Consider the following 17,856-nt stretch of genomic DNA (forward strand, 5'->3'; position numbering starts at 1 on the left):
TGTAGCCCCAGCCATGCATGCTCTAACAGATATCACATCTTTGCTGCTGACCACAAATCAGTAAATTTTAATCCTATCAGAGATATTTCACTTCATTTATTTGGTGGTTTATTTTTAATAGCTTTACTTCTACAAAGCCCTATTAAGATGTTAACAGACACAATTTATTCCATGCACAGCCTCTTATTCACATTACATGGACAGATTTATTTTTTCCTGCACATAGAAAGTCTATGTAACGTATTTTTCACATTCATGTACATACACATACCTTGAAGTCTGGTTACAAAGCCAAAGAAATATCTTTCATCCACAAATTAATCTACCACTTCCTATCTTTACAGCATCTTAGTAAGAAATTTAGAGTTTATACACTGAGAAGTGTGCTGCTGGAGAAAATAAAATCATAAACTTCTCCTGAAAGATGCTACAGAGTTATACAACCTGAAACAGCATTAGGAGTTTCATATTTAGGGTTACTCTTTGGGGGAAAAAAAAAAAACTTACAGCAGCACTCGGTGAGTCTGTTGACAGCAAAGTGGCTCATCAAGCTGCCGTGACATTTTGGCTCAGATGTGAACATCCAGTGTGCAGACAGACCGGCTCTGCCCGGGATATTTCATGGCAAAAGCTTCCTCAAATCTAGGAGAACTGATGTCTTTCAGTTACCTTTCAACAGAGAAGGAACACAACTGGAACAATGCAAAATTATTACACTAACAATAATTCTGCAAGAAAGGCTGAAGGTTCACTGAATAGCCCAGAAAACACCAAAAGAGTTGAAGTTCAGATGGAAGTTGCCTCAAATGCTACTTTCCAAATCAGTATTTTGTTGCACTGATGCTTTCTTCATTCCTAACTTGTACAGGAACTGGGCTGAACAAATACCAAGATGATCTCGATATAAAAGCAAGACAACTGAGGTTACAGAATTTTTTACCTTAGTTGCTCCTTCAAACTCTCAGTTTTTAGTTACTTATTAGGACAATTGCACTGTTGTACGAGGGAACTGAGCAAAGCCCGTTATATTTGTTTTCTATTTTTCTTGTTTGCATGATTTCTCTTTACTGCACCAATAAAATAACTTTGATCTGAAAGCAGCAATAAAGCACTCTGAAAATCATGGGTTTACCCTGAAGAAATAATCCAAGAATTTTCATACTGTTTGCTTTTAATTACACTGTCAGAAGATCTACCTCTGAGCCACATGACTGGTGTTTATTTCCTGGAAACAATGACTTAGTTATGTCAAATCATATCAAGCTAATGAGAGTTCAAGCCCAGAGATCAGCAATTGAAAATAATATAATTTTTAACAGAGTTTCTTACATAGAAACACATGACTCCAAGCATAATGTCTGTAGGATACTCTTTTTGCCTTGTATCATCAAAATTAACAATTAAAAACTTTGGTAAGTGATTGTTAATACTTTTCTGCCTGCAGCAGAAGATTATCTTCTGCTACTAAATCACATCACTTCTACCTAGAAATGCACCGGGCAACGACTTTTGTTTATCAGGTACATATTTGCAAATATTTCTTTTACCTGTCACCAACATATTTCAGAGTGTAATTTCATAAACACATGCATAATGAAAAATATTCAAAAAGGAAGTCTTTGGAGTCTCTAGCATTATTATTTTTATTATTCACTTATACTGTGGCATCACACAGGATCTTGAACCATGGTCCAGGACTCCAGCATGCCAAGCTCTGGTCAACCATAGCACATATGGACTCGATGATCGTAAAGGTCTTTTCCAACCTAAATGATTTAATAGCATAAAAGAATAGGTCGTGTTCTCAATATTTATACTTGCTACTTAGGTCAGGTTTGTGTTACTCCACTTCACCAAGGGAGAAGTTAACCAAGGTCAGAGAATACAGCTGCCAGTGTTGAGACTTTCGAGAAATAAAATCCAAGGTTATAGCCCTAATGACATAAGTAATCATCCACAGAAATGCTTGGACTGGTCAACTTTTACAAAAACCTAGTTATCGACAACTTTCACTAAGATAAATAACATGCATGGATTTTTTTTAAACAGAAATTGAAAATACAAACATATGTAGGTCCCTGTAAACAACACTGAGGTAGATCCACATTTGAAGGTATTAATGCTTTGCTACATGAATGATTAGATTAATTGGGCAGAGAACCACCTGATGAGGTTCAACAAAGGCAAATGCAGGGTCCTGCACATGGGGAGGAACAACCCCATGCATCAGTACAGGCTTGGGGCGGACCTGCCAGAGAGCAGCTCTGCGGAGAGGGACCTGGGTGTCCTGGTGGACGACAGGTTAACCATGAGACAGCAGTGTGCCCTGGCTGCCAAGAAAGCCAATGGGATCCTGGGGTACATCAAGAAGAGTGTGGCCAGCAGGTCGAGGGAGGTTCTCCTTCCCCTCTACACTGCCCTAGTGAGGCCCCATCTGGAGTACTGTGTCCAGTTCTGGGCTCCCCAATTCAAGAAAGATGAAGAGCTACTGGAGAGAGTCCAGCAGAGGGCTACAAGGATGGTGAGGAGACTGGAGCATCTCTCCTACGAGGAGAGGCTGAGGGAGCTGGCCTGAAGAAGAGAAAGCTGAGAGGGGACCTAATATATACTTATAAATATCTGAAGAGTGGGTGTCAGGAGGATGGGGCTAAGCTCTTTTCAGTGGTGCCCAGCGACAGGACAAGGAGCAATGGGCACAAACTGAGGCACAGGAAGTTCCATCTGAATATGAGGAAGAACTTCTTGCCTCTGAGGGTGATGGAGCACTGGAACAGGCTGCCCAGGGACGTTGTGGAGTCTCCTTCTCTGGAGATATTCAAGACCCACCTGGACAAGGTCCTCTACAGCCTGCTGTAGGTGACCCTGCTTCAGCAGGAAGGTTGGACTAGGTGACCCACAGAGGTCCCTTCCAACCCTTACTATTCTGTGATTCTGTGATTCTGTAATTAAAGCATTCAGATTCTGAATGTGTTTAACTATGAGCTGTGGTTTGTCCCAGTCCTGATTACACTCAGCCTGATGCAAAACAACATACAATCCATAAAACATTTTGCTTTCTGAACAACTGCATTCTGAGCAAGGAATTATACAGCAGGATAGGGCCTGAAAACCAGTATCAGACCTTCTCCATGGCAAACGGGGTGGTTTTTTTGGTCTCATTAAAGAGCAAACACTGAGTTTTCAGCAGCTCTACCTGTGGTCATTTCTGCTTGAGGACTGGTGCCCATGCCCAATACATCCAGTGTTCTGTTCTGCACTGAGACTCCCCAGGCATCTCCTCCACAGAGGACACCAGCCTTAGAGCTATTCTTGGATACAATTATCTGCACTGATTTTAGAAAAGGAGGATTCAGGCTTACGCTCCCCACACACACTTCTTGAGGTTCCCCAAGAGAATTTCCACACTGTGAGAAATTAGGACTGACTGACAGCAGTTCAGCTAACCTCTGGAGAAAGATGACTATTCCATCATCAGAACAATTAAATTTCAGGCATATTTCAGCTGAAAATCATGCTCATTTTACTTATACAGCTTCACATTTTTTTCACCTCTCTGCAAACTAGTATTCATAGTAAAGCTGGAAGTAACGACGGCGTTTCTCACTCAGTCCATCTTTCTCCCCTCTGCCTCCAAGTTCCACTTCCATAAAGCACATTTGTTTTTAAGAATCTTGTAGTAGCTCAAGTGATCAGGAACACATGCCAGCTATTATACAGCTCTATAATTTAAGTGATTTATGATTGTGACAAGCAAAAAGGAAAGAATTCCTTTAGAAGAAAGGAGTCACGCATTAATCAGGAGAATCCCATTTTGTGTGCTAATTCCTCATAAACCCTCCCTAGTAAAGCATCCTACACAGAGGCTGCTTTCTGGTGCTGCTAGACAACTGCAGAGCTCCAGATTACCCAGCAGAGCAATCCTTGGAGATCTCGTCACCTTCTGCGTCACCCTTTGCTTTCAGTTTCCAACATAGCGACCGAGTTGTTTCATTTCAGTTTCAGAAGTCAACCCTTATTTTTTATGAATTCTATTCTTGTATTTGCAGCTTGAGTCTCAATAATGAAAAATTTTGCCTCGACTCCTTTTTTCTTGAGGGTTTTCACACACATTCATTACAGGAAGACGACCCAGATTTCTATTAGTTTAACACAGCTTGCAACCTGAAGGATGCATTTTTATACTAAATTAATTCTTCTGCCTGCTAGAAAAAAAATGGAAATCAATACAAATTCAGTACTACAGCTCCTCTTCTGAAAGGAAAAAGACAGGTCAATCTATCTAGCTTGCACAAAAGAAGGTTGAAAGGTAGTCTGCTTAATCTCAACGGTTCCTTTTGGCCTAAAAAAGAATAGCTTAAAAAAATAGCATCAGTGAACCTTTACCCAAGAGCAGACATTTTCAAGACACTTGTTTCTTGAGAGTTGGGTTTAGAGTCAGTTGGAATTTTACTACCAATCAGCACACTTCAAAGTCAGCCTTTAAATCTTGTCTTCCACAGATCTTTTGGCAGATCCTGACCCACATTATACCCTAGTAGCTTTACAGCTTATTGATCAAAAGGTCAAAAGCCCTCTACTCTGCTGCCCTATTCCTGCTACGCCCAGCAGAGCCTATACTTGCAGTCCAGGAGATAAAGAGAGGATTTCTGATGTACCTCTCCAGCTGGCCAGATGAATACCTTGGGCTCTCTGCAGCGAGCAGAGATTAAGATAACATTCTATAATAAAGCAGAAGCTAGGCAAGAAATCCAAGCTGCCCCAGAGCTCCCACGCCAACCAACCCAGCAATGTGGGAGATTTGCAGTTACACCACAACAGAAAAAAGGATTGCACGAATAACTGTCATTACCCAGAAGAAAAATGAACCCTTTACAGTGGAAATGGCGATTGCTCAGAGAGACGCATGATGGATCTGACGTGATTTAAACAGGCGCGTCGTACCCCAAGTCCGGTTCTGCTCTCTTGTACCACAAGAAGTCAGTGTTAACTACTGACATCAATGGGGTATTTCTGAAAGAAAAACACTCTTCCAAATGGGGCCAAAGATACCACTAATGAGTATTAGGGTTTACTAAAAATTGTCATCCAAGACCCATTGAAAAGGGAGAGGGGTGCCTGGGAATGGCCATCTATAATGTTAGAAAATCACATTTGGCTAGAGATAACAATGCTGAAAGGGAAAGACAGACCTGGGATAGTTATCAAGTGTTAAGGGCAGAAGTTTCACAGGCTGGGGAACCGCTTTCACACCCAGTAATTAGTGTTTACTGAAAGCCTGATTTAGCAACACCAGAGAAACAAAGCCCCACTGTTTCTCCGAATACTTGGTTCCACTACTAACCTACCCTTCTTAAGCAAGGGTATTAGAAGCTGGATAAATTCCAGCTAAATATAGCTAGATCTTCCAATAGCCCAGTAACCACACTAGTCTGCCTGTTCCCTGGCCAGAGACGCTGCAGCATGAATAAGAAGTGAATTATAAAACTCAAGTTGCAGTCTTCAGGAGTCGGAATGATCTTTCTAATCAATCCGTTGTTCAACGCTTTATTTTCAAACAACCTAAAAAGAGGATTTATTACCGGTCTCAATCCAAAACAAAAGTACCCCAAAGGGCACATATACATCTTTCATGTAGGTTGAAGGGCTACAAGTAAACACTGATGCTTAAAGCAAGCAGGAGAGCACTGGGCTTTGCAAGTTCAGCACCACTGGACAAAAAAAAGTGCAATTCCATTTATTGGCTGCCCTTAAGTAAATAAATTGACCAAAGGTGACCTTTTCCATTTGTGAAAAAGAACGACTTTAGCACGTGGCTGCAGTAATTAGTGACAGATGAACTATTTTTATAATCGGAAGAGGCATGCACTTTTTCCCAAAGTTTGAACTGGCCTCAAGGTGTCACTGAAGTCAGGCTGGGTTTCAGATATGATGGGAAGCTGAGGGCCCCGAGGTACATGGTGTCCAAGCAAATGCGACCTGAAATATAGATTGCATGTAAACAAGCTTACAAACTTTACACCATTAGAAAGATTTCTCTGTTACATCCAGATGAAAGCAGTTCAAGAGAAACACCTCTGACTACAGTGTTCGGAGCAAAACCATGGAAAGATTTGATTTGCATCAAAAGATAACAGAAAAGTTAAAATTATACACAACTCCAATGGCATTTGATATTGACTTTATCCCCCTTGGGAGAACGAAATCAAAAATATCTGGCTTATAGTGCAGAAGATGTTAGAAATCATAAACTAAGTCATCAGCAACACTCTGCTTACAGGACACTAATGGGACATCAGACCTAGGGGTCAGGGAGGGGGAAGACTGTCAGTTTTATAATTTTAACCTCATCACATTCACAAATGTGCTGAAAATACATTGCCATTGTATTATTAGCCTAAAAAATCCCATTGAAGCTGGATCCAGAGGAGGCAGCAGTAGTCCTGAGGGCCTCTCCCCCAGGAGTGGGACATTACCCTACAAACACTTCTTGTCTAGCAACACGTACTGTTAACACCTAAAGCCAAGGAGTCTGACCACAGGGCATCGCAACACTTCTCGGTGAGCCAGACCCAGCAGTACACAATGCCTTTGTGAAGGACCACAGGTCAGGCACCCACTGGTTCTTGGAGCTGCGGGCATAAGGCTGGAAGCATGCCTGGAGTTAGCAACGCCAAGATTCATGGTGCAAGCAAGCATCTACCATAAGCACATTTTATGGGGCAGCCCAGCAGCCTTGTTAACAACCTGCCAAGACTCTGCTGGTTTGGCATCTTCCTCTCTTTTGATTCACCAACTGTGAAGGAGATGCCTGTGCTAGCTAGAAAAGAGAGGGGGAAAATTGCCTGGCTCTGGAAAGGCAAAGCAAAACTTGAGGTATTTGATGTAAATTAATGTTCTGGCCAAGAACTTGTTTTGGTGTCAACCTTGACACAAGAGAATTCAATTTTACTAGCCTGGCCAAGGAGGTCTGATGTCTCTCTGTGCTTGGCCATGTAACTAATGTTGTGAGTCTATGGGAAAAAAAGGGTTCTCCCACAGATTATGACACCTGGTGAAGAGCAGCACTTGGGGTTTTCAAGTCTGATCACTGTGGCAGGCAGGGTAGAACAACTCCAAAACAAGCTCCTGCACATCCAGGGGTCTGTATGACACATTCAGCACTGACATTATTAAGCTGTTGCAACACTGGTAATTTGGGAAACTGGCAGAATTCCAACTCAACTGATTTTCTTCCCCCTGCCAGCTGCAATTAGAACTGGGCCATCAGGCCACGGCATTTAAAGAAATACCAGCTCACAACCCATAGAGGACAGCTACAGCTTTCACTTCTCAGAAACATTTATTCATTAAATGCTCCTAGTCAGTTTAATTTTAGGGTATTAAAAATAAAACTTCCATGCTCATCCTCATCCTCTACCATTAACTGGTTCTCTTTAAGACTCCAGTTATTTTTAAATAGGTAAATGATCATAAAACACAGCGTAAAACACTCTGCTGCGTGCCAGCTTCTGAAAATAAACGCCATACTTCAAACACCCTTTGATAAACAGCTTAGATGCTTTTCTCAGCGAACTGCAAATGAAACAGATTCCTTCTGCAGTGTTTTTGCCTGGGCAAGACTCCTGCTGAATTTCCTGGGAATTTGGAGGGGGGGTGTATAATCCAGGAAGCCTCATCCGAGACTGTCTACAAACCCACAGCTGTAATGGACTGTGGTGCCACATCCATAAGTGTGCACATGCGAGAGAAGGGTAAGGCGCTAGGATGAAGCCAGTTCTCCTAAATTTTCAGGCACTAAAAAAAAAAAAAAAAAAATCACATTTCATTAATAAATTTTCACTGTTAACAGTAAAACAAGAGAACAAAAAATACCAGCTGAGTTAAACGCCATCCCAAGTTGAAGAGTGGTGGGAAACAGTTGTTTTCTCCACGCTGTCGCCTGCACAGCGTGGTCCCCTTCCTTCAGAGGTGACAGAGGTACCTGTCCAAGGGTTTATGGCTGCAAAGGACACACGCTGAGCACTGACCAACACCTTCACCTGCCACTACGCATCCTTTGTCAGTCTTTGAACTATTCTTTAAAATACAGTAGCCAATTCATGAATCGGGTGTACAACACTACCATGATGAAATAAACCCCTCAAGCATGAGAGTCACGTAGCTCTGATACTACATTGAAAAAGGCCATACAGGGACTTGGAGGAGATGCTACTGATGCTGAAAAAGGTTTAAACAGGGACAACTGCAAGATAGAGGGAACTTAAGGGCAGGAGGGAAGGGAATGAAAGAAACAGCCCTCCAATTGCTTCAAGGAGAGGAAGAAGGTAAACACAGAAGATGCTGCTTGACATTATGGAGCAGACTTTGGGGTAACAGTCTTTTTAAATTTATGTTACAGCAGCACATAAGCTCAATTTTCTCTCTATTTGATCAAAGCTCTCCAATGTGCAAATGCGCTGTATGAAGGGAGCGGGGATAGTGTCTCGTTACAAGACCACAGTCTGCGAGGAAAGCCGATAAGAGAGAAAGGCACGAAGAAGGAAGAGAGTCCTGTGGATGAGAAGAACTGTCTCATGGCCCGAGGCAGAGCTCTGCCTTCCAGATTGCCCCCTCCAGAGCCCCAGCTTCTTCCCCCCGAGACATCTGGCTGTGGGTTTTTTCATAGTACGTATCACATGCCTCACACCCCACAACTCATCTGCCATGGCATTTTTCTCCCTCTTTGGTAAAGTGATGTTGATAACATTAAACAGTATTATTTCGATTCAGTCTTCTACATTTCAAACATATGTGAAGCCACATGGCGATAAGTGATTTCTGACTACTACCAGCTAATATTAAAGGCCATTTATCTACTTTTTTTTTAGTAGAAGAGGACAAGGACCACTTATTAGAAACAATGACAAAATTTCATCTTTATTTCCATTTTAAAGCATCGATTTGTCCTGCCAAGAGACAACAACATTTCTATCAAAGCTTTCATTAGAAAGGGTTTCTCAGACCAAGGACTGATTTTCTAATGAAACCAGGTACACCATCTGACCATTTCCTTTGTTAGCAGATTGCATGGGACATGGGAGATCTCCATCCACTTGATTCAACTCTGAAGTACATTCAAAGCTTGCTTTCCCACATCTAAAGAGGGAAACTAATTATTTGCAGAGTGCTCTTTCTTGTTTATCTCTGTCATCGTCTTGCAGGACTGAAAAAAGGATGAAAATTCTGTCCTGACAGACCAAAAAAGGGCTTTGTACTATTCCTCTGACACACAAGTACTGAGACGGAGAGAACAAATATTGAGATAGAGAGAATGGCTGTAAAGCAGAAATAGATTTATACCGTCCATCAGCCTGGGAGGATAGATAGAAATGATTAACACAGTGCCACCTAATAGAATCATCATCAGCTAGATAACACTCAACATTTGTACATCACATTAAAAATTAAATAATTTTAGAACAGTTCCACATGCTGTACAGATCCTTCTTGCACTCACATAAAAACAAAAGAAAGAAATTGAAGCACTGAAATGGCAAACGAGGACAAACTCTCCTCACAGCAGTTTTCACAAAGGTATGAATAAAATGTTACGTATTGGTGTGTTTCCTCCAAGGGTTGAAGCAAAACTGATGGTTTCCTGCTCCTGACAGCAGGTTCAGGGCCTTTTCTCTTCTGGTTTTCATGATGCTTCCCGTGGCTGTGCTCCAAGACAGTGCTGTCCACGCTTCAAGCTGGGCAGCCCCTTCGGCTCATCTCAAAACAGGATTTCTGTGTAAGAATTCTCCTTTTCCTCTTGCTGGTCAGATCCACTGAAGACAACTGTCCACTGCTAGGACTAGGAGAAAAGAAATCAGCAGGTCAGATTAGATTACATCATCCATGTATGTGGAGGTCCCATTTCAAACAGGAGGTACCTCAGAGTCCTGTGAGAAACACCACAGCAGACTGTCATCTTAAAATCTGACCCAGAAGAAAGTCTCTTACGTGTCTGGAGAAACTAGGAGGCTTGAACCAAGAGTATGCATAACCCATCTAGACATATTACATACTCACGATTCAAACCCCAGATACACCATCCCATTCTGAATCTCTTTGAAACACGATTTTTTTTTTTTTTAACAATCATATTGCATATTTCAGGTGTGACAAACCTTTCCAGCTCTCATGAGTTGTTCCATATTTACACTCCAGTTTACAAGTGGATGACTAACATTTCCGCCTCTCTGTTATGCAATGGTAAACACCTACATGTGGTCTCTTCCACCTAGGTGAGTGACAACATCGACCCAAGTTCTTAGGCACATGCAGCCATGGTTTCCATCACTTAATACTTTTAGTCAATGTTGCTGACTCATGGGATTATAGTGATGTTTTCATCTCTCTTTTCCAGAGTATCGCATTGGTGGTGACTTCAGAGAATTTTAACTTTCAGACTTTCAATCCTGACCTAATGTTTCACATCTTCACTGTCATCTGGATCCTGGATCTGTAAAAGCAGGAATTATAATCTCTGTTTGTTAAATAAGGAACGATCTCAAGCACTTCCCTTCTCTCTTTCATCTGTTAGGTAGGAAATAGTTCATCTCAGCAGAGGTTTTTGGGGTTGGTCCTTTGGTATAGTTTTGGTTCGTTGCTTTGTTGTGGGGTTTTTTGTTTGTTTGTTTGGGGGTTTTGGGGTATTTAAGAGAGGACCTTCTGCACCGCGTTTAAACTTAGAACCTGGACATTCTGCACTGCGTTTAAACTCAGCATGTGCAAGGCTGGATGCAACTGGAGACCAAAATGGAGAGGAAGGAAGCAGAAGAATCAGAAGCTGCACAAACGTGCTGGCTCTCTTGCACCAAATGACCCAAAGCAGACCAGGCAACACTAATAGCAGAAGGTGGGTGTAGTTTCCTTGACCTCTCTATTTTTCCCTCATAAACCAAGTACGTTTGGACACACTGTCACTAAAAGACATTCTGCAGCTCTCAATACTAGAATCAGGACTGACTAATAAACAGAATGGAGAAAAGCAAGGAAATAACAGGAGCACTGCAGACAATTCTTGTGAGACAGCTAAAGGGGATTGTCTTATATAAATACAGCATAAAACCATTAAAGCCATGGTGCCAAAAGAAATCTAACAAACAGCAGACAAAAGTTTCTTTAGGAAACACTAAGTCAATTATCTGAACACATCAGTCCTTCCAGCATTTTCCTAGGAAGCTGCTGAAACCTATTTGTTGCCTTGAGGTTTAAACATTTCCTCTTAATGAACTGCCCTAATATTTAAAAAAACTGAAGCTCTTCTGAGTACGCAGCATTGATTAGCACCAAACGTACTGGCTGGGCTCTGAGTGGTTTCCATCCTGAGCTGATATTCATCTGGAAGCAGAACCAGCCTCTGACATCCTAGAGCAGCCCCACTGTCATACAGATACGTATTTTTGTGAAGGTGGCAAACAGGTCACTACATTGGAATTATGGACTCTTAATTCTGTTCCTTACTTAGTCAGTAACCTTAAAGTAGATCTATTCTACAGATGGGAAAAAAGTCATAGACATTCTCTGTCTAAAGGGCTGTGATATCTACAGGTGAAAATATTTGATTAAAATACCATTTTTAATTTTGTAACAGCAGCAGCAGGTTACGTAGAGTTCATAAAAATCTGCTGATTACCACTGCTAATATTTAGAAGTTTAATAACCTCAATGTACATTTGAAATACCTGTATTTCCTTCAGCAAGCACTTTCCTTGGAAAAATGTTAAACTAGGCAAGATTTCGTGCATAGTTCCATTCTCTCCATGAACAAATAAGAAGGTATGTACGTTGGTATGAATTTTAAATTAAGCCATTGGGAGAGGGACGGGGCGGGGAATCTTTACCTTTGCTGGACTGCACTTCTGCTTTGATGAAAGGCAGTTCATCCTTAAGGCTTCTCTTGTCTGTAGATTTAAAAAAAATATTAAACATATTAAGGGAACAGTTTCTCAAAGTGTAGAAATTGTTCATATAATCCAGAATAAGTATTGAAGTGACCCAAGTACCTTTCTGTCCAGAAGTGTTCCAAATAACAGGATGAAGAATCCCTAAAAAATTGCAAAACCAGTTAACAAAACCAGCATAATCGCACAATGTTTCTTAAATGCTTTTAGATGTCATTTCCTTAAGGACAGATCTCCTCGCCTCTGACTCGGATAACAGCAATGAGCAAAAGGAGTTTACCCACCCAGGTCAGACGGGCTCTCTGCGAACGTCAGGAATGGATACACAACCCGTGCTAATTCTCATCACAAACTGGACTCATGGATTACACACCAGGACTTTCTCAACCCACTCAGCAGCAGTATTAGCCAAGCAGAGCTCAGGCAGACTGAGTATACAACGTGATGTCAGGCAACATTGGATGTCCAAACTGATGAGGTAAACGAAACCATCTTCAATGGCAAGTGAGAATTTTCTGCGTGTTTGTTAACTGACGAGGATGAGACTTCTTTGCAGTTACTGGACATTAACCAGTGTATTTTGTGTTTAACAAATTCATCAGTTTAATTCTTCATCACACTTTACACCAATTAGTTTGTCCCATTACCCATCTGCGTTTACTGTGTCAATGCAGGATGCCTAATGCATGTACCATGTAAAATAGTTGAGCCAAGAGGAAAGCTTAGATCCTGTTTTTGATTCACAACACACGCTGCCAGCCCCTCTTTGATCTGCTACCTTTTCCCAGGCTCAAAGTCTGAGCACATGCTATTCCCAGTCGTGCAGACTTTACCTGGAAGGCATTCAGTAGTGCAAACGTAACATGGAATGCCAGAGAGCGACTGTTGATGATCGTTGCTAATCCAAACCCCCAGGTGAGACCCAGGAGGGGTGTCAGAAGTGCAACGTTTTTGCTAATTCGGATCACGTTGCTCAAATCTTGTGACTTGCAGCCTTCTCCAACCGAGGATCTCCCTGTCTTCATCACAACCACTATCACCACCACTATGTTCACAACAATGATGCTCAGAGCAGGTACAACAAAGGCCAAAAGGGCTTTCGTCTCATGCCAATTGAGCCAGCAGGCTCCACTCCTTAAATACCCATTTTTTGGTTCAGCAATAGCAACAGTGAGGATAGATATGACCAAGGGACATCCATATCCAATAGAGAATGCTGTAGCTATGCATGCAGATCTTGTTATCTTAAAAAAAATTAATAATAATCCATACAGAATCAAGAGGCCTAGGGTGAACATCCAAAAAAACAAAGCAAGATAGAAGAAGTGAAGGAAAAAAGTGGCCGCTACACACAACTGGTAGTTTAGGGCTGTATTGTGCACAATAGCCGCCAAAATGAACAAAACATCAGCAATGAGAAGCGATATAGCAATGTTGACCAAACAAAAATGGCGCATATAGGTTATTTTAGTTTTTGTAACATGATGCCAGACAACAGTCTCGATGATAAGGCAAAGAACCAAGCTGAAAATGGAAAGGCCTAACCCTACACGTGTAATGTAATCCAGCACTGCATTGCGCAGCATGGTGGGGGACATCAATATGGAGAAGGATTTGACTGTCCGATGGTGATGCTTGCAGAGGCAAACAACACTGCTGATGTTGTCCGACTTCATCGTGCACGCCCTGTTATCCCATCTCCTTTCGGTAGAGTGCCACCCAACACACTGCGCCTCCACGTTCTCCAGTTTATTCACCTTTTCGAAGGTGAGCAAAATGTGTTGGAGCTCTTCTGGCAGAGACACTGATAACACCAGTCCATTCACAAAACCAGGGTCCAACTGGCTGGTTTCTATAATGGCTCCAAGCGTTGGAAATGCAATACTGACAGCTTTGAAAGTCTTGGGTAACTTCAGAAGCTCTTCTTCTGGAATGGCCAAGTGCCCAGTGATATTGCCTGTGTTAATGAATTCCATAGAAAAATCAAAGGTCTTCCCTGAAGTATTTTTATGTATGCTGTAGCCTTTTGTAGAGATGAACCGTTCCTGTACACTTTCTGACCCATTCCTTAGAATAAGTTTCCTGGCAAATAAATTCACTGAGTCCAGTAATATCGAACTGGCATTTCTGTCCCTTACAAAAGCCCAGTTGGAAATGATGGAGCTGTTGAGAATATGGTTTGCTATCCTGCTGTAACTCTGAAACAAACAAGAAGAAAAAGGTTATTTTTTTTATGTTAAAAGAAACCAACAGTTATTCCACTGGCAGAGCCTCCAGAAAGGATCATTTCATTCAGGAGTGATTTCCATAAAAGGAATATACTTTTTTGACAATCAAACCCAAACATCTCATTGGCATGAGTCACTAACAGAATTGTCCTATTCTCCTCATATGATCGCTCAAAACACCCTTGGAGAAGCAAGTATAAAGCAAAAATCAGGACACCTAAGTTCTATTCCAGACGCTGACCCACATTGCAGGCCTGCTTACATCACCTTCCCTACATTTCTTTCTCCGCCTCTGTGATTTCTGTGTTCATCATGGAAAGATTTCAGTTTCCATTGTGCAACACATGACCGCACAGCTGTGGGTCAGCATCTCCAAGTGTCATACTTTAAAAATAAATCCTTCCTTGTACTGCTCTCCTATGTCTATAACAGCAGTTCCTGAAAACTTTTCCTTTTAAAGAAAGTAATTTCCACAGAGTATTATCACCATACATGAATAGGTCGAACAGTTTCTCTGACAACAAAACATGGCTTTCTCTGGAAACTCTATCCAGGTGATCTCCATGGACAAAACACTGTACAGACGCTCTGGCAAGCTCAGAAACACCTCTTGAAGCTCATAAAAGTAAATACCTGCATTTTTCCTCTCGTGACATTCTCTGATAACAGCAGGGAAACCTTCTTTAGCAATTCCACTATATCAGCAATATTTCCTGGAATGGTTGGTGAAGACAGGATATCAGGGATGATGCATGAAAAATCAGCTTGGCAGTTACTGTTTCTGTCGTCATCAGCACCAAAATATTTTGCTCCGTCTCCAGGCTTCCCATGCACTGGCTTTCCTTCCCCTAAAAAAGGAAGGCGTCCTCCAGCAACACTAACATGTCCTCCACAGCTTGGAACGAGTTCACGTTCAGAAATCCTCTGGAGGGAGGAAAATAAATTTGAGAAAACTAATGAACAGAATGAAAATGAAACTACAGCTACAACCCGGCCAGAGGTACAGTGCTGGGGTGTGCAACATATGTGCAGATGGCCTGAGACCAGGGACCAAGGCTCACCTGAGAAGAATGTCTTGCTTGTACAACATGAAGGAAGGGGCAAGAACTAAATGAAGTGCCTTGTTCTCAAAGTGACTTGAAAACTGTTCTTTATTTTGTAGTTCAGGAGAATTCACCACAAATCATCTGTTTATTACAGATAGTTGTGATGCATTTTTCTCAGGTTCACTGTCGTGGTTTAGATCCACGCAAAGAACACAGGCCAAGCGAACATGGCAATTTCATTTCTGAATTGTGTTTCCACACAGGGATTTCCTAAATTCATTCAGGATTTAACATTAAGTCAAAGCCTGTTGTCAAAGTAATCTGTGTTTTCAGATCGCATTTGTTCCCTTTTCTCAGGATTTAAGAGGAACAGAGGAAGGGGGTGTCTTTGCCAGAAATTATGAGCACATGCCAAAGCAGATGCATAAGATACAACACCTGAAAAAGGGACTGAACATCCAGGCTTGCACAGGTGTCTGCGAACATTTGCCACTTTCTGTCTTCGCAGACGAAGCTTGTCTCCCCACGGAAGGAGGGAGAACAAGGCTGAAGACACATAGCTCCGTTCTCTTTGCACGGAAGGAGATTTACACACCCATCTGGAAAACAAGCCAAGTACATATTGTTATGAGGTGTAAGACAGCACGCCCCTGGTCCGTGGTGCAAGCATCAGGGGTAAAGTATTGTTAACCGATAACAAAGAATTAGAGAGACGCATAGCTATTCACTGTACCTTGCTGATTACCAGTCTTCGATTCCTTACCGAGAACCTGAAAAATAAGGAAAAACAGAAGGGAGATGGAATGTTAAAATAAAGAAGTAAAAGATGACTCCTTGGCACAAACTGGAAAGGTGATTTCAAGGGCAAAATAGTCCTTTTGAGGTCCAGAAGCCTTTTCAAGGTCCAGAATGCAGAGGTCATGGCCTCTTGCTCACACAGACCAACTGAGAACTCTCTGCTAACAGTTTGTCCCTCTATATTAAGCCTTTAGTTGCACCCTTCTGCTGAAGCAACACACTCACACATGCTCCCAGCAGTTATTACTCAGCCAAAGTCTGTGTTAGACGTAAGCCTTCCAGTATTTTCACGTTGATGAGAATATTTGACTTGTTGATAAGAATATGTGATCTATATGACTATTGCCGTAAGACAAAGGTACATTTGTACAAATATATGAATATCCGCTTTGCTCCTCTCCTGATCGGGAAGCAACGCCAAGGTGGGTGTCCCGGGTCCCGCAGGCAGGACCACTTGCTGGGACTGCATCTCGTACAGCTGGGCACAATCTAGACCAGCGACCATCACTGCTTGGTCAAATGGTCACCTGCAACCAGCCAATCCCTGCCAGTCGGGAAGCAGAGCTTGGATATGTGACGCCCTGGAAATCGCACAGTTATTGCTGGGTAGAGCGGGCTGAACGGCAGATTTCTAATGCTCCAAGAGTTGTGCTGGAGGTTGCTTGGCATATTGAGCGTATTAAATACTTCAAAGTATTTTCTCCTGTAGTGACAGGACGAGGGGCAACGGTTTTAAACCAAAAGAAGACAGATTTAGATCAGATGAGGAAGACATTTTTTATGATGAGGGTGGTGAGGCACTGGCACAGTTGCCCAAAGAGGTTGTGGATGTCCCATTCCTGGCAGTGTCCAAGGCCAGGCTGGACGGGGCTTTGAGCTACCTGGTCTAGTGAATCTTACCCTGAGAGCAGCGCGTGGCGCGGCTGGGAAGAGGTGCACAGCCCAAAGGAGGAGGCAGTGGGCCACCCTCACATCCATCGCCTCGCATTGACTGCTTTCCTCCTGGAAGAAAGATATGCTAAACTTTAGACATCTCTGTTTTCACTTTTGAACACAGTCCGGTTCCTAGTAAGAAAGCAGTTAAACCCTTCCCAAAGACTGTCCTGACGGGGCTTGTAAAGTGATTTTTAGACATTTATCATTGATTAACTTTTGTACTGTGAATTATTTGTGAACCTTTCCTTAAAAAAATAAAAAATAAAAATCCGTCCAACACTGGCAGTTACTGCATCAATAATTTACTGTAAACTGTGAGGTGGAGAGCTTATTAAAGCAGTTCAGCGGGTGGGTCTCTTCCAAAGCCATTTAAGACAGCCCCGTCTCCACCGAGTTCAACACTGCTGCTCTCCTCAGGAAGTTCCTGGTGAGATCTGCCATGTGAGGTAGGAAACTTGGGCCCTCGGGCCTTGGATATCAAAATCTGAGAAACAAGGACCAGAATGAAATGTTATTTACCTCGCAGAAGGATTCAGGCCTCTACTCCCTCCATCAAGTTTCCTGTGGTCCTTGGCAAAGGCTTAATATCCTGGGATGCAACTTGTTACAGGCATATCTGCCGGAGGAAAATAATCCATTAAAGGGAACAAAGGAAAAATCATGCATTACATCAGATCTGATTATTAGATGTTATATAGGTCCAAGGCAAAAGAAACAGCTGCTGTAGATTCTAAAGATTTGAGACACTGATCTTCTGTCACTGGATGTATAAGGAGATTAAGCCATGTACTAAAAAAAAAATAAAATGCATAAAATAGGTGAGCTAAAACACTAAAGCACGAAACAAATGCAAAGTGGCAAAGTAGGATGATGGCTGCATTTCAGGGGATGCACACACAAAAAAGCTCATCAAATCAC

At 42.1% G+C, this 17,856-nt stretch overlaps 1 protein-coding gene across 1 annotated transcript; it reads right to left on the reverse strand.

Annotated features, from left to right (window-relative positions):
- Positions 1-10,447: 10,447 nt before the first annotated feature.
- On the reverse strand, positions 10,448-16,980 carry ADGRF4 (adhesion G protein-coupled receptor F4). Its single transcript, XM_009937839.2, has 8 exons — positions 16,903-16,980; positions 15,938-15,974; positions 15,643-15,803; positions 14,792-15,082; positions 12,764-14,128; positions 12,033-12,074; positions 11,871-11,930; positions 10,448-10,486 (listed from the first exon to the last, which is right to left on the reverse strand). Exons 1-8 carry the CDS (start codon positions 16,978-16,980, stop codon positions 10,448-10,450), a joined length of 2,073 nt encoding a protein of 690 aa, XP_009936141.2.
- Between the last annotated feature and the right edge of the window lie 876 nt (positions 16,981-17,856).

Source organism: Opisthocomus hoazin, chromosome 2 (assembly GCF_030867145.1).
Source record: "Opisthocomus hoazin isolate bOpiHoa1 chromosome 2, bOpiHoa1.hap1, whole genome shotgun sequence".
In the NCBI taxonomy this organism is placed as follows: domain Eukaryota; kingdom Metazoa; phylum Chordata; class Aves; order Opisthocomiformes; family Opisthocomidae; genus Opisthocomus; species Opisthocomus hoazin.

Coding starts and splice junctions, on each gene's coding strand:
- ADGRF4 (XM_009937839.2), bottom strand. CDS start 16,980: ATGGATGTGAGGGTGGCCCACTGCCTCCTCCTTTGGGCTGTGCACCTC. Junction 15,804..15,937: donor GAAGACTGGTAATCAGCAAG/GTACAGTGAATA, acceptor CTTGTTTTCCAG/ATGGGTGTGTAAATCTCCTT. Junction 14,129..14,791: donor TCACGAGAGGAAAAATGCAG/GTATTTACTTTT, acceptor TGTTTGTTTCAG/AGTTACAGCAGGATAGCAAA.